The sequence below is a fragment of the Cornus florida genome, unplaced genomic scaffold, assembly GCF_030987335.1.
Source record: "Cornus florida cultivar Cherokee Brave unplaced genomic scaffold, ASM3098733v1 CherokeeBrave_3.0.0_Hap2_Chr09, whole genome shotgun sequence".
In the NCBI taxonomy this organism is placed as follows: Eukaryota; Viridiplantae; Streptophyta; class Magnoliopsida; order Cornales; family Cornaceae; genus Cornus; species Cornus florida.
In genome coordinates, this window is record NW_026775579.1 from 84,554,284 (window position 1) to 84,578,592 (window position 24,309).

The following is a 24,309-nucleotide window of genomic DNA, read 5'->3' on the forward strand; positions in this document are numbered from 1 at the left end:
TTGAAAGTTTATCACATTACTCCATCATAAAAAATCCTTCCGGTCTTTGGGCTTTGCGCAGAACTTGAGAGGAACAAATAAACTCATTTTCGATATATGCAGTTCTAGTGTGCCTGCTTCAAGACCCAACTGATTACTCCGTCGTTGCCGGATTGAAGGACCTTGAAATGCCGCGAAAGTACAGAGCTGCACATACACTGTTCCGGTGAGTTTCAGTTACCTAACAAACAGAACAGCTTCAGCGACCCAACCAGCGAAGAGCAAGCTTCAGTGAGCTTATTCGAAACCTCGTCAGAAAGCTTGCTAAATCAATTTGAAGACCCAATTGGCACAGAGCTTCAAGGCATGAAGACCATTTAAACTGAAAATCCACAGTGACCAGGGTCAAGCTTCAGCAAACAAACCGGTGTGCTTCAGTTCAAGTGAAATTCCAGAGTTTTCTAGTACCAGCAAGATCACTAACAACAATTATGGTGACCAGCTACAACACACACAATCAATCCTCTGACCTCGTTGCTACGAACTGCCTGCGCAATCGATCATTTCCTTCATAAACACACGGCATATCGCTGCCGGAATCGATGGACACCATGGTCTTTGGAATCCATGGAGCCCATAGTCGCACCGCCTCAATCACCGCTACGGGGCAGATTGTTACTGCTGCTACAAATGATTCGACGTTGTCCAGTTGAGAAATTAGTTGTTCTTCAAATGTTTTTTCTCTTTTGGTCCAAAACGGTTTCGACGGCGGGGTAGGTGGGTGTGAAATGGGGGCGGCTATGACGGGTTTAATATTGAGGTGGTGGTAACAACAAGGAGGTAGTTTTGAGGAGAGAGAAAAATGAAGGGCTTAGGGTTTCAAGAATTTAGGATTTAACTGTTTAAGGTCTTTGTTGGTGATTGTAGAAAGTCTGGTCTTGGGGTAAACTTGACAACCTGTTAGATTAATATAATAATAAAGGATATTTTAGTACTTTTACATGAATTTTTCACAAAACCTAACTCCAACAATATTGAAGGGAGGTCGGTGTAATATTGAAAATCATAAGGGTACTATCTGTAATTAAGCCTAAACTCAGGAGAGGTAAGTGATATTATTCCCAGGTAATTTTTATATAAAAGGTATACATTTATAAAAGGACAAAATAAAATTTATTATTTATATGACTTTATTGAAATAAAAATAAAATTTATTATTTATATGACTTATTAACAAATAAGTGTTTAGAAAGGGAGCACTTGTTTGTTAATGGTTCGTCGTATCGTTCGATATGCGACTTTTTTTTAAATCTAATACACGATTTGTAACGGTTAATTTATATTGATTTTGTTTGAATCTTTTACACCGCAATCGCAAGCAATACCGCAATTGTGATCAATACTGCAACCCATTTATTAGTAAAAATTTTTACATGTGTTCTTTTATAGTGATACATATAATTATAATAATAAGTTCCTATAGTATTTTCTAATGATAAGAGGATATAAATATGAGATTAATATATAAGTAGCACAATGCTACTTTATTTCATAATGGTTTAACGATATAAATTAAAATATAAGAAGTAATTTCAAATGCTTGACACCATTAAATATACAAAAATGAGATGATTTGAATAAACCCTTTTGTCGAGAAGAAATATATCTAATTAAAATACCATTCCTAGAGATTGATGCAATGACGCACTGTGCACTGACGCACTGTGCATATGTGATTGGTATGCCCCCCAACTTTTTACTCCAGGGTGTGCGAAAAGGGAATTTTTGTTTGGACACCATCAAAAGGAAACAGACCTATCCAGAAACATTTCACTCCCCTTTCTGGCCCCAGAATCACACTCCACTCTCTCACTCCCTCACTCTCTAATGTCCTTCTATCTTCTCTCCTCTCTCTCAAGACTTCCAACTCCCCTCGCCCTACGGTAATTCTTTGCCTGGAGCTCTGGAATATATACACATTTATATATACACACTCTGTGGCGGTTATTCTAGCGGTTAGGGTATTCTTGGATCCTATTACGGGTACCCACCTCGTCTGGCATATTCGTCAATCAAGGAGAGGTAGGTTAGTTCTCTGTTTCAATATTGTTCTGGGTCATGAATTTTCTTATTTGGGTATTGATTTTGTTATGTTCAAACCCTAGGCTTTCGAACGCATGTTTTAGGGTTTATATCGCTTTGTTTAAACCCTAGCCTTTGGAACGCATGCTTTAGGGTTTGTATCGCTTTAAATTCTCATGGTTGTTAGTCTGTGATTCTATTGATCTCTAGGGTTTTTTGTTGGTCTGATTTTATGAACAGTTACTTGGGAACAGAGCGATTTTCTTCACTGAGTTGTGAACTTTTCATGGCTTTCTTCAAACCCTAGGCTTTGGAACGCATGTTTTAGGGTTTCTATCGCTTTAAATTCTCATGGTTGTTACTATGTGATTCTATTGCTCTCTAGGGTTTTTTGTTGGCCTGATTTTATGAACAGTTGTTTGGGAACAGAGCGATTTTCTTCACTTTGTTTTGAACTTTTTATGGCTTTGCTCAAAACCAGGCTTTTGGAACGCAAGTTTTATGGTTTTTATCGCTTTAAATTCTCATGGTTGTTACTCTGTGATTCTATTGCTCTCTAGGGTTTTTTGTTGGTCTGATTTTATGAACAGTTGTTTGGGAACCGAGCGATTTTCTTCACAGAGTTGTGAATTCTTCATGATACTGAACTTTAGTTTTTGGAGTCAAAAAATCAGATGTGTGTGCCCTCATTGTAACATTTTTCTGCAAAAAATTACAAGTGCTGAGGAACTGTGGTTAAAATGACTCTAATTAGCTGCAGGTTCAGTAATTCTCAGTATAGATATTGCACCTCCTTTAGTAAAGGTGAAATATATAATCTTTCTTTTTGCTTCTTCACACACACACGCGCGCGCGCACACACACACACACACATATATATATTTTTGTCTTTTCTTCTCTCTATAAACATTGCACCTCCTTTAATTCATTTCAGTTTGCTTAGATACCCAATAGCTAATTTTCAGTTTAATTGTTTGGACTTCCATATTTTTCTTTTCTTCTCCAGATTATAAGTGCCCTATAAATAAAGTCACATGCTTGTTTTCAAAGTGTTACTTAATACTGAATGAAACAATTGCTTGCTTGACAAAAATAGAATACAATTTGATAGTACAAATTCTTGTCTTGTGAAACTTACTCTATCCAACTCTTAACTTGTTCCATCTCCCTTGATATTCCTTCAGGTTATTGTAGAACAATCAGTTATAGGGTTCCATCCCAGCTGAAATTGGGAAGCTTTCAGAAATCCAAACTCTTGACCTTTCAGGTAATCAGCTCATTGGTGAAATTCCAACCTTTTTGGGTTACCTCACACACTTGAGTTACTTGTGCCTGTGACTTATATTTCAACTGGTGCTCCTATTGGTTTAACATTTGGTTCACTTTTTTTGTTTTGTGTTTTAATTTAGAATCATATTTTCTTACGACTTACAATTATTACTTAATTACAATTCTTATTTGATGAGAAATTAGCAGTCAGATTTCTTTGCTTCTGTCAGCCACTTAAAATTCATTGCGCTGGCAAAATGTACATCAGGTGCTCTGGCCTTGGAAATATGGTAATTCTGTTTGCTCGTCCTACACAAATTTTCTTTTTACATGCAAATCTTCCTTCTTGCATTGGAGGTATAAAATGTCACAATTTTGGATGTCTCTGTAGTGAACCCATAGATTTTTTTGTATTGTATTACTAATTGCAATACTTGATAGGGTTGTGTTGGGTAATTGTACTATTGAACTTGTTTCGTGTGCTTTTTTGTGTAACATAAGAAGAAACTGATTGAAAATGTACATCATCCTATTATTTTCTAAGATGTATTATTCTGTCTCAGGGTGGCATCAAAATTGTTTCGAACATGGCTGGCGTGAGAGGTTTGATGTTGCCATAGCCAATGGTGCACGTTGAGATGAAGAAGAAAGTAGAGAGTGTTGACAACTTGGTGGCTCTTGAGGCCGGAGAAATTAAGCCATATTTGAATTACTAAGATTATTGTTGGATTAATTCCACCAATTCTTGGCACTCTATTTTACACGGGAATACTGTAAGTTCTCCCACATTTGACTTACTGAGATGCTTGCTGTCTCCTCATGTTCACTCACACTTTTGTTTCCTGCACCAGGTACCTGCATGGCAACAAACTTACTGCATGGCAACACACTTTTGACTTGGTGGGTCTTGAGGCCGGAAAAATTAAGCCATAGTTGAATTACTAAGACGATTGTTGGATCAATTCCACTAATTCTTAGCAATCTATTTTACACGGGAAAACTGTAAGTTATCCCACATTTGACTTACTAAGATGATTGTTGTCTCCTCATTTTGTTCACTCACACTTTTGTTTCCTGCACCAGGTACCTGCATGGCAACAAACTTATTGGACCTATTCCGCTAGAGTTTGGCAATATGTTGAAGCTTAGCAATTTGTGAGATACTTCCCGTCACTTTTAGGTTGCAACATTCAGTATTTGTTTGGGTTCAGTTGACAAGTCTATCTAAAGGCATGTTTCCAATTACGTAGGTTAGTTCTTCTATCTCTATAATTTGTGGAAAATTTACAAATCTGGTCCTCTCTTTCTCCTGTTTGGTTTATTGACTAGAATGATTTGTTGTGAAATTTAGAAATCAAAATCGAAATTATTGTTAAAACTGTTTTGTTGGCTTTTGTCATGAACATGTGCATTGTTGCATATTTACCTTGGCAGAACCATGGCTCTCTCATAAACATTTACATTTTGCAAAGTTATTTGGCTTTTAATCAACAAATATCTCAGAGTATGACTATCTAAAGAATCTACCAGTTAAGCTATCTGGTACCTTTTTGGCTTTGAAATTTAGCTCCTAAGTGTTCTGATATTGTTTTGGTTGGGTTGGAATGGAGCGATCAGCATGTGTGTAGACTTTAGCAATAGCATGACATCATATTCTCATATTAGGGTTATAATCAAACGGGGGACATTTATTTGCGTAGTGAAGAATTTGTTAGAATTTGACCGAGAATCTATCAGCAAGCAGGTTTTTCATTCAATAGAATTTGATAGCTTCTAGCCTTCTAGAAATGAATAAAAATTATATAAAGAAAACCTAAAATAATTTTATTCCACAAGCTAGTATATGAACACATTCTGTTGTGTGTGTGCATTTCTACAACATGCAAAAAGGATATTTACTGCGTGGTTATTTACAGGGATTTTTTAATGGGGTAAATAAGGATTACTATTTACCGCATCCCTTGTTACCACATGCAATTTAACCTTGTAAAAGGTACTCACAAGGTTTTTTATACCTTGCAAATATTTATTTTGCTTGTAGTGTTGGTTGTAATAGAAGGTAAGAGATGGAGAGAGCGACCAAAAATAACATGGAATGAGGTTATTAAAAATGACTTTAAAAAGTCAAAATATAGTACTAGGTGAAATGGCATGTAATAGAAAATGTAGACAGAGAATTCATGTGGCCAACCCCATTCATATGGGATTAAGGCAAGGATGATGACGACAACAACCTAGTTCTTGGTTTCCTATCTCCTTTCTCTTTCTTTATTGTCCTTCTAGTGCATACTTTTAGAACTATCAACCTATGTTGTGTGACCTTGAGTTCTAGTCTTTGTTGTCTCACTATCTATTCTTTTAGTTAGACAAATCAATTTGGCTTCATGCTTTTGTTTAATTCACTTTTAAATGTTAACAACTGTTTGCCTCTATTTGTATTTTTATTTTTATCTATAAATAGGTTTTATGTAAGATCATATGCCACTGGAAAATGTAGGACAATCTCTCTAACACAGTCCCGTCACTGATAATTTCTCCTTCTGGCAGTCTTGTATTAGTTCATTCATTGGATCCCAAATTTGTGCTTCAATGTATACGCATAGTCCTACTACGATTACGCAATTGCAAATCCTTATTTTTGTCTGTCTTCTCCTGGCAATAGAATTTATGTCATGTATTTTTAATTTCACTTCTCTTATACCCACTTAATATTTTGTAGGTATGGTATATTAACCTTTCTTCTAATTACCGTATCTACCAGCTCCATCTCTCAACATGTTAATGTTCCTATAATACCACTCCTATAACTGGGTCATGTAGCTGATATTATTAATACATAAGTGGGGTACCCAGTAAATTACATGTAATGAAATAAAGACATAATGTCATAAAATTTGGTGCTATATGTAAGAATAATACTCCAACCATAAGTAAGAAAAAAGGATGAGGGTTGCATTAGGTAGCCGATAGCCAGCATAAAACCCTCGTACCCATGAACACAACTTCCTTCCAGAAGTAGTCAAGAATGCTAGGGCATCCACTACAAGTGGTTATTGCATCAACTCCTGTGTTGCAGCAAAAGGTGCCACGTGAATCTATAAAAAGTGAGGAAGGGTTCCTGTGTTACTTTGATGAGCAAAGACAAATAAGCAGGTCTAAATATACTTCGCTTAAAATAGCATTTATTATGCCGTCTTCTTTATATATAATTAGTCAGAGAATTCCTGTTGAGTTTCTAGTTCTAGTTTTATGCTGGCTATTAGCTACCTAGTGCAACCCTCATTCTTTTTTTTCTTACATAGCACCAAACTTTGTGACATGATGTCTTTTTACTAGGTATAATTTATTGGGTACCCCACTTCTGTAATAACGTTTAAACTGTTCTAACCGAAGTGAAAACATCGCAAAAGCCCACAATGACAAAGTGTAGCAGAAGCTCACAACGTCCTCATACAACGCCATGTTCAACCTGCACAAATAATCCAAATTCCTTTTTTAGTTTTGCATTGCCCTTCCCATTTTCTACGGTAATCCCATCAAATCTCTCCCCCCCTCTCTCCCTCTCTCTCTCCTTCCTTCACTATGGTGGATTGCCACATTCTCGTTCTAACTTCTCTGGGCAAGGCCACATCAATCCATCATTCCAATTTGCCAAGAACCTCATAGGAATGGGTGTTAAGGTCACCATTCTCACAAGTCTCTGCGCCACCAAATCCAATAGCTGAATACCAAAAGGCTTACCCTTATCTGCCTTCTCCAATGGCTATGATGGCAGAACTCACAGCCACGAATATTTCCGGTCTCAGTACAAAAGTTGGGGTTCCAAAGCCATGGCAGAACTCATCAAGGCCGTGATGAAGAAGGTTGCCCAATAACTTGTTTGGCATACACTATGGTTCAAACATTGGCTGCTGAAGTTGCTCGTGCCCATCACATCCCATCCGCACTTCTATATATGGACTCAACCAGCCATGGTTTTCGATATCTACTACTATCACTTCAATGGTTATGGCGATGCCATTAGAAAAATTGTCAATGACCCTTCAATGGCTAGGCGTTTGTGGACGGACTTGGAGATGGTCATTACCTGCTAGGAGTGAATCTCATTCATGAAAATGATAACGGTGTATTTGAAGAATTGATAATGATTTTGGTTGTAACACAGTCTAGTACTTGGTACGTCAAATTCAGCATAGGCAATAAAATTATTAGTTTATGATGAGAATATGACTTCTTTCCTACTTTTCTTCTTCCAAATGCTTCTTTCTTTCCTGATCTATATTACTGTCAACTCTCTTTTGTTTTAACATGTGGCTTTCTGTTTTTGTGGACAAACAATTGAATCAAATCATTTTGGAAGTCGAAATGGGTGGTATGGGTCAAGAGATTATATGAGCATAAACAGAAAAGTAAAATTAATGATAGAAATTTTACAAAGGTCAGCCTAACAATTGATTAATTAAAAATTCAATGATTTATTGAACACACACTCTTGTCGAATATAAAAAATTCTCTGTGCAGGGCTTGTTATTGACTCAAATCACAAATTTAATGTGACTCACATATATTAAAATTCATACCAAACTGTCTCTCCTAGCTATCTAGCTACCATTCTTCTAATATTGTTGCTATATGAGGACGGCTCATATCATCACTTTCCGCTGCTTTGCTAATTTTTGGCGTCCTTTTCCTATCACCCCCATTGCCAAAGTTTATTCTTACGTAACACCAAATTTTATGACACCAAATTTTATGACATTATGTCTTTATTTCATTACATGTAATTTACTGGGTACCCCACTTATGTATTAATAATATCAGCTACATGACCCAGTTATAGGAGTACATTTTTTTATGCTGTCTTCTTTGTATATAATTATATTTTTATACATTTTTTTGGTTTGAAAAACATGTTCATAAGTGGTTCCTCTCTTTTTTTTCTCTCCCCTTGAGATGCCCCATCCCTTCTCTGTACTTTATGTAATACCCCGATAATTTTAAAAGATTTATTAATTAGGATTAATTATTTTATTTTATTTTTCAATGATTTATTTTATTTTATTAAGTGCTAGATTAATTATCTTATTTTAATTAAGTTATATTTCGTGATTATGTATAATGATTGATTGTTTGTGTGGTTGATTATTGATTGAATTATTGGTGTGTTGTTTTTATTGGTATTATATGACTTAGTTGTAAATTCTTGTTTGTTTATGTGCTTCATGTAATTAGTTATTTTAATTTCTGTATTTAATTAATTATCTTATTTATTTAAATTAATTGGATTGGGCTTAAGGAAAGTTGGACCAAAAGATGTGGTCTTGGGCTTGTATGAAACCTTATTGGGTTAATTAATGAAGGTCCGTGGTTATTTAATTATTTAAATGATCACTTTTGTATCAATTATATTTATATATATATATATATATAAAAATATATAATTATATATAAATATAATTAATTAATAATTGTTATGGAAAGATATATATATAGATATATATTTATTGATATTTATAAGTATATATGATTTAATTAACTAATGAGTTAATTATGGAAGGAATATATATTTATATATATATATATGTTTATAGATATAAATTATTTAAAGATTATTATTTTAATTCATAATACTAGTTGGAATAGGATTTGGAATTTAAGGTGTATAAAAATACACATAAGGCTTTAGGGTTAAAGGTTTTACACGTTAGAAAAATAAAACAGACAGACAGAGAGGAAGAAGAAGGGCTGACAAGGAGGAGGTCGGATCTGAAAAGGAGGACGTCGGAATTGGAAGAGATAATTAAAGCTTAAAGCGTCAGTTTCGTTTCGAAACCTTCAGGCGAGTTTTCTCTAACTTTCCTCTTAGAACTCATAAGGATTTCACCTTGAGTATCAAGGCTTTAATTAAATTTATTTGTTTAAAAATTATGGTTAGATCGGAATAATTAAAAAGTATAAACTATTATATTTGATTTTTAGATTATTGAATTTTAATTGATATATATAGGTGTTATGTATATTTTAAAATCAATCTATAGGTGGATTTGTGACCCAAGAGAGTTAATTATGGTTTCTTTATTTTCTAGAATTGTTCTGTAATTTTCTGGAATTTTTCTGATATTTTTAGGAATTTATTAGGATTTATTTTCCTATTATTTGTTAGGAAAATAATTATATATATATATATATATATACTAGGTAACTGGCGCATGTGGAGCGGCGGCACAATAAAGAATTGATCCAGTGCGGCGCGGTGTAGGATAATAGGGTGTATACGCCAATTAGGGCCATTTGATTAATTAAACTTATGTGAATTGATATGGTGCATCGCGGCGCATAAAACTTTGGTGCGCATGTGTATCTAGACCATAGAAGTGGTCTGGTCAACTATGGGATTATTTGGTGTATTGCAGACCATGAGAAGATGGTACACTCGCTGATCTGGACCTTAGATCTATTATAGTTAATAGAAAATAATCTAGTGTGAGCGTGTTCATTTGCGCACTCATTTATGACCATTGGATGCGGCATAAAGGAAGTGATGGATTCAGTGTGGTGAGCTCACGGTAGCTGAAAGAGCTTAGCCAATACCAGCACACAAGGAGGCTTGAATCCAGCGCGTGCAAGTGCATAGTAAGCACGTGGGCGCGCGTGGGAAACTATGTTGGCCTAATTCGACACTAGAAATTAAAACGGTCATAACTTAGTCATTTTAAATCGAAATTGGGTCATTCTTGAGCTCAAATTCAAGGATTTTTCGTCTTCTTTCCAATGGTACCAATTTCATTATCAGATTCTTATCCTAATAAGAGATATTTACGTTTTAGTGAGACGGTGTCGAAAAACTATTTAAACCGGTATGGAGTATTTAAAGGAAACTATTTCTGACATATTTAGTTGTACTAATTTGTGTAAATATAATAAATTAATAATTTGTTATGGAAGGAAGTGTATATATATATATATATATATATATATATATATATATAATTATTTATATATGGGTATATGTAGTTTGTCTATGAGTTGTATGGAAGGATGAATATATATATATATGTATGTATGTATGTATATTGATTTTAAATAATCAAGGATTATTAAAGAAGGTGTTAAACACATATATACATTAAATAACATATGTGTAGGTATATATATATATAAATCATTTAAGATGATTAATATTATCATTCTTATTTGGCATATCTTAATAGGCTGGTTGTTAAATTAATGATATGCGTATAATATGCATGTGATGGCTATGTATGATTTAGCGTATTGTTACTTTTAAAGTTAATTCATGGTTAAAGTGTGGGCATGGATGAATTGTCAAATGATTAAATATATTACCTAAATATTTGTATGAATAGAATACATATATGGAAAGCATGGATGAATTGCTAATTAAATGTATGAATAAATATACCTGTGGAGGCATGGTTGAATTGCCAATGTATAAATATATATACACGGAGGCATGGTTGAATTGCCAATGTATAAATAAATATACTTATGGAGGCATGGTTGAATTGCCAATATATAAATAAAAATATTTACAATGGCATGGTTGATTTGCCAAAGTATAATTACGTTGTTATGTGTTAGATGATTAAAATATCATCTATGGTTGTTGTATGTATGGATTGGATTAAGGTTAGATATTCTTAAATGAGAATAGTTTAGTACTTACTGGTTAGTGTATTATTTTACATTAATAAAATAATATTGGGGAAGACGTGGATGATTTGTCAAAACTTGAATTTTGGATATGTGATTTAAACAATTAAAATCATTATCGGGTTGGGATTAAATAGAGTATTTCTTTTATTATAATTTGTTGTTTAAATGATTAGACAACTGACTAGGATGGGATTAAGGTCAAAGGAGTTTTTATAAAATGAAATGGTAGATTGGTCTAGGTATGAATATTATTTTAATAATTATTTAATAGGTATGGAAATTTAATAAACCTATTAATGGATGTGATTAGTATAGTATATATAATTATATATAGACATGTATATCGTGCTTTATTAAAGTTAAAACTTTATTAGGTTTGGTTTTGATCAGAGATGATCTGCTTATTGGTTTTCAGAGGCCTGGTAGAGTGAACTTGCTCGTAGGGTTTAACCCACGATTTATTTTTCAGGTTATTAGAGGTTCCAGTCTCGAGGTTGAGGATCCGCAGCTGGGAGACTGTCATTCGTCTATTTATCTTGTGTACTTTTAAATAGTATTGGATTATTGGATAATGTTTTAAGGGGTTCTTGAGTTATGGGATTTCCGAATTGTAATTGTTGGAGAATCATTAAGTAATATTTATTTATTAGTTTTCTTCAGCGGTTTATTTATTCTTTATTATTCATCTTTGTATTCTGTGCTTGTTAAATACTTAAATTGTTTTGATATCCCTTGATTTTGTGCGCGGACTTGATCAATCCGTGTTCCAAAATTAGGGGGTGTTACAGTTGGTATCAGAGCACTCCAGGTTCAAGTGTCCCTAGGGTGTCTTTCGTTGTGTGACTTCCGCGTTGTGTACTCTTTTACTTAGAGCTTAAGTTTAGGATTCATTGTATTCTATATTCGGTCCGTTAGTGTGTCCTAATGGTAAATCATTGAGTCTTATCAGGAAAATGGTAAGACACCGATTTAGAAGGTATTGGTAAATCGTTGAGTCTTCCCCTAATTTTGAAGTATGGGTTTTATGAATTTATGCACCAATAAAATAATATGAAGGTATTTTAGGGACGGATTAACGGAATAGTTAAGTCCTACCTATTTATTTATGAATTGTATGGTTTAATACACCGGTATGGGACGGTGGCATTTCAGGGACGGATTAACCAAAGAAGTTAAGTCCTACCTATATATTTATAAGGGAACGGATTAACCATAGCGTTAAGTCCTACTTATTCGTGTCAGGTCAACGGAATAGTTGGATGGTATGCCATTGAAATAATATGGTTGGATAGTTTACTTTTATGTGGATATAATGGATTATATATATATATATATACATACACACACACATATATGGGCCATGATATAAGCTTGAGTCTCAGGATCAGTGGTTAGGATGGAGGCGTATATTGCCGATTGAGATGGGTAGCTGGGTTTAAGGATGTGTGGGCTCTGGTAGAAGGAGGACTCGTAACCACCTTTGTGTGCGTTTTACATGAGATACTCACTATCCGGTTGAAACTGCTTTAGTCCAGTGAGAGTCTCTAGTGTGTACTTATATTTATCAATTATATAAATATGGAATTAGCTAATTACGTGATGTGTCTGCTAATAATGAATATGTGTGGATGGGTTAATTTCCACACGGATAAAAGGAATAATGAAATTTGAAATTAAATAATCAAAGTTTTTATTTCATGGATTTGTGAATTCCGAGGACGGAATTCCGTTTGTTAGGGGGGAAGAATGTAATACCCCGATAATTTTAAAAGATTTATTAATTAGGATTAATTATTTTATTTTATTTTTCAATGATTTATTTTATTTTATTAAGTGCTAGATTAATTATCTTATTTTAATTAAGTTATATTTCGTGATTATGTATGATGATTGATTGTTTGTGTGGTTGATTATTGATTGAATTATTGGTGTGTTGTTTTTATTGGTATTATATGACTTAGTTGTAAATTCTTGTTTGTTTATGTGCTTCATGTAATTAGTTATTTTAATTTCTGTATTTAATTAATTATCTTATTTATTTAAATTAATTGGATTGGGCTTAAGGAAAGTTGGACCAAAAGATGTGGTCTTGGGCTTGTATGAAACCTTATTGGGTTAATTAATGAAGGTCCGTGGTTATTTAATTATTTAAATGATCACTTTTGTATCAATTATATTTATATATATATATATATATATATAAATATATAATTATATATAAATATAATTAATTAATAATTGTTATGGAAAGATATATATATAGATATATATTTATTGATATTTATAAGTATATATGATTTAATTAACTAATGAGTTAATTATGGAAGGAATATATATTTATATATATATATGTTTATAGATATAAATTATTTAAAGATTATTATTTTAATTCATAATACTAGTTGGAATAGGATTTGGAATTTAAGGTGTATAAAAATACACATAAGGCTTTAGGGTTAAAGGTTTTACACGTTAGAAAAATAAAACAGACAGACAGAGAGGAAGAAGAAGGGCTGACAAGGAGGAGGTCGGATCTGAAAAGGAGGACGTCGGAATTGGAAGAGATAATTAAAGCTTAAAGCGTCAGTTTCGTTTCGAAACCTTCAGGCGAGTTTTCTCTAACTTTCCTCTTAGAACTCATAAGGATTTCACCTTGAGTATCAAGACTTTAATTAAATTTATTTGTTTAAAAATTATGGTTAGATCGGAATAATTAAAAAGTATAAACTATTATATTTGATTTTTAGATTATTGAATTTTAATTGATATATATAGGTGTTATGTATATTTTAAAATCAATCTATAGGTGGATTTGTGACCCAAGAGAGTTAATTATGGTTTCTTTATTTTCTAGAATTGTTCTGTAATTTTCTGGAATTTTTCTGATATTTTTAGGAATTTATTAGGATTTATTTTCCTATTATTTGTTAGGAAAATAATTATATATATATATATATATATATATATATATATATATATATACTAGGTAACTGGCGCATGTGGAGCAGCGGTACAATAAAGAATTGATCCAGTGCGGCGCGGTGTAGGATAATAGGGTGTATACGCCAATTAGGGCCATTTGATTAATTAAACTTATGTGAATTGATATGGTGCATCGCGGCGCATAAAACTTTGGTGCGCATGTGTATCTAGACCATAGAAGTGGTCTGGTCAACTATGGGATTATTTGGTGTATTGCAGACCATGAGAAGATGGTACACTCGCTGATCTGGACCTTAGATCTATTATAGTTAATAGAAAATAATCTAGTGTGAGCGTGTTCATTTGCGCACTCATTTATGACCATTGGATGCGGCATAAAGGAAGTGATGGATTCAGTGTGGTGAGCTCACGGTAGCTGAAAGAGCTTAGCCAATACCAGCACACAAGGAGGCTTGAATCCAGCGCGTGCAAAGTGCATAGTAAGCACGTGGGCGCGCGTGGGAAACTATGTTGGCCTAATTCGACACTAGAAATTAAAATGGTCATAACTTAGTCATTTTAAATCGAAATTGGGTCATTCTTGAGCTCAAATTCAAGGATTTTTCGTCTTCTTTCCAATGGTACCAATTTCATTATCAGATTCTTATCCTAATAAGAGATATTTACGTTTTAGTGAGACGGTGTCGAAAAACTATTTAAACCGGTATGGAGTATTTAAAGGAAACTATTTCTGACATATTTAGTTGTACTAATTTGTGTAAATATAATAAATTAATAATTTGTTATGGAAGGAAGTGTATATATATATATATATATATATATATATATATATAATTATTTATATATGGGTATATGTAGTTTGTCTATGAGTTGTATGGAAGGATGAATATATATATATATGTATGTATGTATGTATATTGATTTTAAATAATCAAGGATTATTAAAGAAGGTGTTAAACACATATATACATTAAATAACATATGTGTAGGTATATATATATATAAATCATTTAAGATGATTAATATTATCATTCTTATTTGGCATATCTTAATAGGCTGGTTGTTAAATTAATGATATGCGTATAATATGCATGTGATGGCTATGTATGATTTAGCGTATTGTTACTTTTAAAGTTAATTCATGGTTAAAGTGTGGGCATGGATGAATTGTCAAATGATTAAATATATTACCTAAATATTTGTATGAATAGAATACATATATGGAAAGTATGGATGAATTGCTAATTAAATGTATGAATAAATATACCTGTGGAGGCATGGTTGAATTGCCAATGTATAAATATATATACACGGAGGCATGGTTGAATTGCCAATGTATAAATAAATATACTTATGGAGGCATGGTTGAATTGCCAATATATAAATAAAAATATTTACAATGGCATGGTTGATTTGCCAAAGCATAATTACGTTGTTATGTGTTAGATGATTAAAATATCATCTATGGTTGTTGTATGTATGGATTGGATTAAGGTTAGATATTCTTAAATGAGAATAGTTTAGTACTTACTGGTTAGTGTATTATTTTACATTAATAAAATAATATTGGGGAAGACGTGGATGATTTGTCAAAACTTGAATTTTGGATATGTGATTTAAACAATTAAAATCATTATCGGGTTGGGATTAAATAGAGTATTTCTTTTATTATAATTTGTTGTTTAAATGATTAGACAACTGACTAGGATGGGATTAAGGTCAAAGGAGTTTTTATAAAATGAAATGGTAGATTGGTCTAGGTATGAATATTATTTTAATAATTATTTAATAGGTATGGAAATTTAATAAACCTATTAATGGATGTGATTAGTATAGTATATATAATTATATATAGACATGTATATCGTGCTTTATTAAAGTTAAAACTTTATTAGGTTTGGTTTTGATCAGAGATGATCTGCTTATTGGTTTTCAGAGGCCTGGTAGAGTGAACTTGCTCGTAGGGTTTAACCCACGATTTATTTTTCAGGTTATTAGAGGTTCCAGTCTCGAGGTTGAGGATCCGCAGCTGGGAGACTGTCATTCGTCTATTTATCTTGTGTACTTTTAAATAGTATTGGATTATTGGATAATGTTTTAAGGGGTCCTTGAGTTATGGGATTTCCGAATTGTAATTGTTGGAGAATCATTAAGTAATATTTATTTATTAGTTTTCTTCAGCGGTTTATTTATTCTTTATTATTCATCTTTGTATTCTGTGCTTGTTAAATAGTTAAATTGTTTTGATATCCCTTGATTTTGTGCGCGGACTTGATCAATCCGTGTTCCAAAATTAGGGGGTGTTACACTTTATTCTGCCCACACCCACATGCATATACTTATATATATACACACTAAAAAAAGGCATAGCCTTCATCAGTATTGAGTGATTGTTCTGCAAAATTTGAGTTCAAACATTGATGAATATATATATATATTTGTGTGTGTGTGCGCGCACGTGTGTACTGTTATCAGTCAGAGAATTCTTGTTGAGTTTCTAGTTCTAGATTTATGCTGGGTATTAGCTACCTAGTGCAACCCTCATTCTTTTTTCTCACATAGCACCAAACTTTGTGACATGATGTCTTTATTTTATTACGTATAATTTACTGGGTATCCCACTTCTATAATAATGTTTAAATTGTTCTAACCAAAGCGAAAACATCGCAAAAGCCGGAAAAAAATCAGTCTCCGTTCCCCTCATTGAAACTGTCCGGTGAGGGGTAACTTAGCTGATGTGGCAAAAGTGGTAAAATGGGTAGGTCCTGTAGTATGTTTTATACCATTTTCAATTGTACGTAATTGTTTATACTCTGTGTATACTTTTCTATACTTTGTCCTTGTATTTGATTTTTGATTTGAAATTCCCCCCAAAATGAAAATTCAGCTTGCCCCCAAAACTGATATATATATACAAATCTGAAATATCCCTCTCATATCTGAAATATATATAGTCAACCTGAAATATCCCTCTCATTTCTGAAATATGCAAATTGAACTCCATGATTAAGTGCAACCGAGAAAGAAGGCAACCAAGAACCAGACATAGATTTTGAAGAAAGAAGAAGCTGAACTTGTGACGTTTTGTGGAAGACAAAGGATCTCTATTCAAAGAAGTTCCGTTTAGAAAAATCACCATACATTCTGGCGAGAAGCTGAAGCTCCGATCATCCTGTCCAGCGAGAAGCTGAAGCTCTGATCATCCAGTCCGGCGTAATTTATACATCTTCTTTATGCACCGTATTATTGCATCTTTCCAAAATCGTATTTGAGTTTCAATTTTCAATTTCTCCTCAAACGGAAAGTTGACCTTTCCCAAAACTCTGCTATATATACTATTTTTAAAATATCAAATAGGAAAGAATTTGAAATCTCCGGTGAAGAAACTCTCCCCAAAACTCTGCTATTTATTTTTTTGTGTAAAAAACTCTCTTGGTGAAAGTTGAAGAGGCATAGCAAACAAAAAGAGATCTAGTCGGAAAAATCAGCATATATTTCAGCGACAAGCTAAAATTTCCGAAAAGGAGAGATTCCCCCAAAATATTTCCGATAGTCTGGCGAGAAGCTGAAGCTCCGATCATTATAAGTATAAGGTTATTATTTTGAATTTCTTGTAACTTTATTCATAATGATATATCAAAGTTTATCTTATATGGTGGCAATCTAGTGGTGATTATTGGTAATCAAAAAATTTGAAGGCTGGGTTCATCACCTACTTTTTGTAACAGCATACAGATCAATTTATTATGTTCACAACTTATTAAAACATGTATCATGTATGAATTGCATATTGCATCAACATATTTTCCTAACACGTTAAAAAAATTAACTTCTACAACTTAATTTCACAATTTCTAAATTAATAATAAGAATCACAAATACTTTCAATATATATGTAGGAAGATTTGCATATTCCATTACTTACTTTTTGTAATAACATACAATACAAAAGTTAGATAGATCAAATTATTATTATCACAACTTTTTAAAACATGTATCATGTATGAATTGCATATAGCATCAATATATTTTTTTAACACGTTAAAAAAATTAACTTTTACAACTCAATTTCATAATTTCTAAATTAATAATAAGAACCACAAATACTTTCAACATATATGTAGGAAAATTTGCATTTTTCATCACTTAATTTTTGTTAGGGGTGCACACGGTTCGGTTCGGTACGGTTCCTATTGGAACTGAAACTAGTTTGAATGGTTCCTAAAAAATGGAACCGGAACCGTGAGCTGTGGAACCGTTGACCAAACTGAGACCGGAAGGAAAGACTGAGAGAAGAGACGAAGATCTGAGTAGAAGTGATTGAATCAGAAGCTGAGAAGAGAAATGATTTAATTAAATCAGAGGCTGAGAGGAGAGGCTGAGATAGCCAAGTAATTTCTCCTTAACTCTTGCCAAAAGATGTTGTCAATTTCCGAGCACCGCCTCCATCTCCGATCGGCTCCCGTCGCCGATCATCAGTCACAAACGTCGACGTACTCACTGATTTTCTCAAACACTCTCTCCGCGTTCTGGACCTTATTTTACTAGATCGAGTCTTCCCTTGCTAAAATCGACAAAAAACCCTCTTAAAATTGACTTAATTAAATCAGAGGCTGAGACAGAGACCGATCTGACCGATCCAACCGAATCCAATGAATCAGAGGCTGAGAGGAGAAACAAGAGCCGCGAGTCCGGTGACTCAGTGAGAGGGCCGAGAGGTTGAGAGGAGAAGAGAGGGCTGAGAGGATAGGAGACTGGAGAGGTGAGGCTGAGAGGAGAGTTTGAGAGGTTTGGTAAAGTGGTGAACCCAAAACTTAGGTTTAGGTTTTGAGAGTTACAAGACTTTTGTCATTTGTGATTTTAATCTGAATTCTGAAATGAATATGTGGATCAGTGGATGTGGTCACTTTGAAACTTACAGTCTAGACACGGCCCAGTCGCCCACAGCCCACAAGTAGAATCATATATAATGTGTGTGTATATATATATATATATATATATATATATATATATATTACGGTTTGGTTCTGGAACCGGAACTGTGAGACCGGAACCGGAACCGGAACCGGAACCGAACCGAATCTAAACGGTTCCTCGTTTTAAGAACCGGAATCAAAAGAACCTGAAATTTGGTTCCGGTTTCGGTTCCACGGTTTTTTTGTGCACCCCTACTTTTTGTAACAGCATACAATACAAAAGTTAGATAGATCAAATTATTATTATCATAACTTTTTTAAACATGTATCACATATGACTTGCATATAACATCAACATATTTTTACGTTTAAAAAATTAACTTCCACAACTCTAAAATCTATATAATTAGTCAATTATTTTAAAACCCTAAAATCTCAAATAAATCTATATTTGGATACTGAACTGTACCGATACATAATCAATGTTTAAGATTTGTAATTTTACTGAAAATGAAAGGAATAAAATATTTTTGTATATAATATATTATTATACATATATTTGGATACTGAATTGTAATTTGTATATATATTTTTGTATATATATAATGTATAATTGTATGTTGTATGGAGATTTTAATTTTATTGAAAGGGAATGGAATAAAATATTTTTGTATATAATATATTGTTATACGTATATTTGGATACTAAACAAAATATTTTTATATATAATATATTGTTTTACGTATATTTGGATACTAAATTGTGATATATTTTTGTATTTAAGATTTGTATATATATAATGTATAAGTGTATGTTGTATTGAAATTTGTAATTTTATTTAAAAGGAATAGAATAAAATATTTTTGTATATAATATATTTTTGTATATAAGATTTGTATAATATTTGTATATATATTTTTGTATATATATAATGTATAAGTGTATGTTGGAGATCGTACTTTTTATTTGGCTGCTGTATTAGTACAAGTGGTAAAAAAAAAGTACATCATTAACTTTGTTGACTATGTTGCTGACTGGGTGCTGAGTTGTCGTGTGTCAGGCGCTGATGTGGCAAAAAGGGCTGAGATGGTTTGATCTCAGCCCTTGGATTCTCACTAGATTCTATCCAGTGAGAGGTGCACCGGAGCAGATTGGATCCGCAAAAGCCCACAATGACAAGTGTAGCAAAAGCCTACAACCACGAATATTTCCGGTCTCATTACAAAAGTTGGAGTTCTAAAGCCATGGCAGAACTCATCAAGGCCGTGATGAAGAAGGTTGCCCAATAACTTGGTTGGCGTACACCATGGTTCAAATATTGGCTGCTAAAGTTGCTCGTGCCCATCACATCCCATCCGCACTTCTATGGACTCAACCAGCCATGGTTTTCGATATCTACTACTATTACTTCAATGGTTATGGCGATGTCATTAGAAAATTTGTCAATGACTAGGCGTTTGTGGACGGACTTGGAGATGGTCATTAGCTGCTAGGAGTGAAATCTCATTCATGAAAATGATAACGATGTATTTGAAGAATTGATAATTATTTTGGTTGTAACAGTGTAGCACTTCGTATGTCAAATTAAGCATAAGCAATAAAATTATTAGTTTATGATGAAAATATGACTTCTTTCCTACTTTTCTTCTTCCAAATGTTTCTTTCATTTTTGTGTTTTAACATGTGGCTATATGTTTTGTGGACAAAACAACTGAATCAAATCAATTTGGAAGTCGAAATGGGTGGTATAGGTCAAGAGATTATATGAGCATAAACAGAAAAGTAAAATTAATGATAGAAATTTTACAAAGGTCATCCTAACAATTGATTAATTAAAAAAATTCAATGATTTATTGAAAATACACTCATGTCGAATATAAAAAATTCTCAATGACTCAATTACAAATTTATTGTGACTCACATACATTAAAATTCATACCAAACTCTCTCCTAGCTATCTAGCTAGCTACCATTCTTCTAATATTGTTGCTATATGAGGAAGGCTCGTAACATCACTTTCCGCTGCCTTGCTTAGTTTTGGCGTCCTTTTCCTATCATCCCCATTGCCAAAGTTTTATATACATTTGTCTCTACAGAAATGTGACCGATCACCATCCACTTTGTATCTATATATATATATATATATATATATATATATATATATATGTGAGTTATGCAATGATGAAGGTACTCTCACGATAAGCTCTCGCACTCTCAGTTCATTGAATCTGACGCACTTCACTTAAAAACACGCGGGTCTTACAATTTCCTATATATACTAAAGAGAGAGAATAGTTTTCACAAGTTAAACGCTTTGAAACAATCGGCTCTAGCAAAATTCTCCTCTCCTTGGGGAGATTGAGTGTTCTAGTGAAAAAAATAAAAAAATAAAAAAAAATAAAATAAACCTTTTATTTTTTTAAAAGGTTCAAAAGAAACAAAACAAGTCACCCCAACCAGAGGCTAACCTACTAAGAGTTACAAAACAACTCTAAAAAAAACCTCAAACAGCCAAACAACTACAACGCGGCATAAAACTGGATGTAAGCTACAGACCAACTAAAAACTTCACTGTTAACAAGAGGGAATCTGTAAAACAGGAGGAAATTTTACGATTTGTCATATCAGTAGCAGCTACGAAGCCAAGACAGAGACCAGGTTAGACTCTAATAGCAGAATAGCTCATGTCTGTCGTCAGCATCATTCGTATACTAGTACACAAAAAATTATTAATTGAGCATGTGCATGACTTGTCGACAAAACTCAGCAAGTTCACTTGAACTAGCAAACGCAAAGTAGAAAACGAAATCTTCCAAATCGTCATGACAAACGTCACACCCTCCACCTACAATCCTAGTATAAAACCCCTATCCCTATGGAATTCAATGCATGCCCATCAAGTCTCCTGAGTCTCAAACTCACAACCTTTTACAACTTGCATTGACTAGTTCCCCTACCTCACCACCGTTATCACCACCACCACCACGGGTATGGATAACCACCACATTCTTCTTGTGACTTTTCCGGGACAAGGCCACATCAATCCATCCCTCAATTTCGTCAAACGCCTCGTGACAAGGGGTGTCAGAGTTACTTTTGCCACTAGCCTCTCTGCCATCCAACGCATGAACAAAACCACCCCAACCCCACAAGGCTTAACCCTCTCCCCCATCTCTGATGGCTACGACAACGGCTTCAAAGCTGAGGAAATCGAAGAAGTCATGACCTCACTCCAGATTAAAGGTTCCCGAGCTGTCGCGAGTCTCATCCATGCCAGCAGAGACGAAGGCCGCCCCATCACACGTGTGCTCTACACCACACTTATCCCATGGGTAGCAGAAGTGGCACATGACCTTCACATCCCATCCACACTTCTTTGGATCCAACCGGCAGCCATTTTGGACATCTACTACTATTACTTCAATGGGTATGCTGATGTTATTACGAAAAATAGCTGTGACCCTTTTTGTCCCATTGAACTGCCAGGACTTCCATTGCTCACTAGCCGTGACATTCCTTCCTTTTTACTCCCTACAGACTCCTTCAAATATGCACTCCCAGCATTCAAAAAGCACATAGAGATACTCGATGCCCAAACAAATCCACAAGTACTAGTAAATACATTCGACGCTTTGGAATTTGATACTCTAAGAGCTATCAAAAAGCTCAACATGATTCCAATTGGGCCTTTAGTCCCATCAGCGTTTTTGGACGGAAAAGATCCATCTGATACTTCAAATGAAGGCGATATGTTTCAGAAGTCGACGGAGTATGTAGAGTGGTTGAACTCAAAGCCTCAGTCGTCTGTTGTTTATTTATCATTCGGAAGCATTTCCGTGTTTTCAAAGAAACAAAGGGAAGAGATGGCATACGGGTTGTTGGAAAGCCAAAGGCCCTTTTTGTGGGTGGTGAGAAAAACTGATCAATATGGTGAGAAGGTCGAACACGAAGTAAGTTGCATGGAGGAATTGGAGAAGCAAGGGATGATAGTGCCATGGTGTTCTCAAGTGGAGGTTCTGTCACACCCATCACTGGGATGTTTCGTGACGCATTGTGGGTGGAATTCTACGTTGGAGAGTTTGGTTTCCGGGGTTCCAATGGTGGCGTTTCCACAGTGGACGGATCAGGGGACTAACGCAAAGCTGATCACAGATGTTTGGAAGACCGGGGTGAGGGTGACGATAAATGAAGAAGGAATAGCTGAGAGGGAAGAGTTTAAGAGGTGCATAGATATGGCGATGGGGGATGAAGAGAAAGGGAAAGAAATGAGAGGAAATGCCAAGAAATGGAAGGAATTGGCAAGGGAAGCTGTGAAGGAAGGTGGGTCCTCGGACATGAATCTTAAAGCCTTTGTCAGTGAAATTGGAAATTAATTAAAAGCTTGTTTAGGAATTAGTAGGATGAACTTTGTTCTTGATCGAATCTTCGTTTTGTTCATTTTGGTTTGTTGTTACATTTGTAATTCATGTGATACGTGCCTAAAAGGTCATGTCTTTGGCATGCAAATTTAGAATCAATTAAAAATAAGAGAGTGCATTTGTAACATGAACTAGCTTCATTTTCATATTATATATATGTATAGATGTGGAGAGATTTCAAATGTAGAGATAAAGAGAACACTGATGTTTTTCATATGCTTCGCTAGTGATAGACTTCTCTTCAACTTCTTTTTCTCATTGACATTACATAAAATTATTCTGTTCATTTTAAAAAACAGTTTTTTTCAACAAGAAAATTATCCATCCAAATCATTTAGGAAGCTGAAATGGGTGGTCTATGTCAAGAGATTAGATAGATAAGCATTAACAGAAAAGTAAAATTAATTAGTGATAGAAAGTTTACAAAGAGGTCATCCAAACAACTTTGGGTTGACATAGTGGAAAAGGTTTGGGCCATTTTCCTTAGGTGCAAGTAATTCTTTGGGGGTTACGACTGCAAACACAGTCTGAATTTTACCCAATTCGTGTAGGATCGCCTTACGCAGATCCCGTGGATTAATCGAGGCAAAGCCCCAACTCCCAAGCAAAATTTTCAATGATTTATAGTATACAAACTTTGCCGAAGAGCAAAAAATTCCCGATTCAGCGCATGTTATTGACTCAACCACAAATCCACTGTGAATCATAATAAAATATAAATACCAAACTGTCTATCCAATCTATCTACCATTCTTCTAATCTTGTTGTTATGTGAGGATGGCAAATTTTATACCTTGCCAACATCACTTTTTGCTGCTTGGCTAACGTTTAGCAAAGTTTATCTCTGTCGTATGAACATACAGAGATAAACTTCAAGATCAAGTACTCAAATTTCTCACCATAAACGTCATGTTAACAAGCTACAATCATTATATATATATATATATCTCGCTCTCATCTCAATGCAACATCAAGTCAATAAGAATGAATAAACATTTGCAGATGAGGCATATTATTAGTGTGTT

At 34.0% G+C, this 24,309-nt stretch overlaps 1 protein-coding gene and 1 long non-coding RNA gene across 9 annotated transcripts; both read left to right on the forward strand.

Moving 5' to 3' along the window:
• The first annotated feature begins 1,789 nt into the window (after window positions 1-1,789).
• On the forward strand, window positions 1,790-20,489 carry LOC132274795 (uncharacterized). Of its 8 annotated transcripts, none has more exons than XR_009470511.1 (6): window positions 1,790-2,065; window positions 3,246-3,328; window positions 3,538-3,620; window positions 3,894-4,103; window positions 4,182-4,332; window positions 4,414-6,043. It is a non-coding gene; the product is annotated as an uncharacterized LOC132274795 (long non-coding RNA). The 8 variants fall into 8 exon arrangements; XR_009470510.1 differs by having other exon boundaries at window positions 1,790-2,061; XR_009470512.1 differs by having other exon boundaries at window positions 1,791-2,061; window positions 3,561-3,620.
• A 1,247-nt stretch (window positions 20,490-21,736) lies between these two features.
• LOC132274796 (UDP-glycosyltransferase 75C1-like) lies at window positions 21,737-23,512 on the forward strand. The gene has a single exon (XM_059776127.1). The coding sequence runs from the start codon at window positions 21,857-21,859 to the stop codon at window positions 23,237-23,239; it is 1,383 nt and encodes a 460-aa protein (XP_059632110.1). The 5' UTR covers window positions 21,737-21,856; the 3' UTR covers window positions 23,240-23,512.
• The last annotated feature ends 797 nt before the right edge of the window (window positions 23,513-24,309 follow it).

What these genes read in the sequence shown, in the direction of transcription:
- LOC132274796 (XM_059776127.1), top strand. Translation starts at nt 21,857, where the DNA reads ATGGATAACCACCACATTCTTCTTGTGACTTTTCCGGGACAAGGCCAC.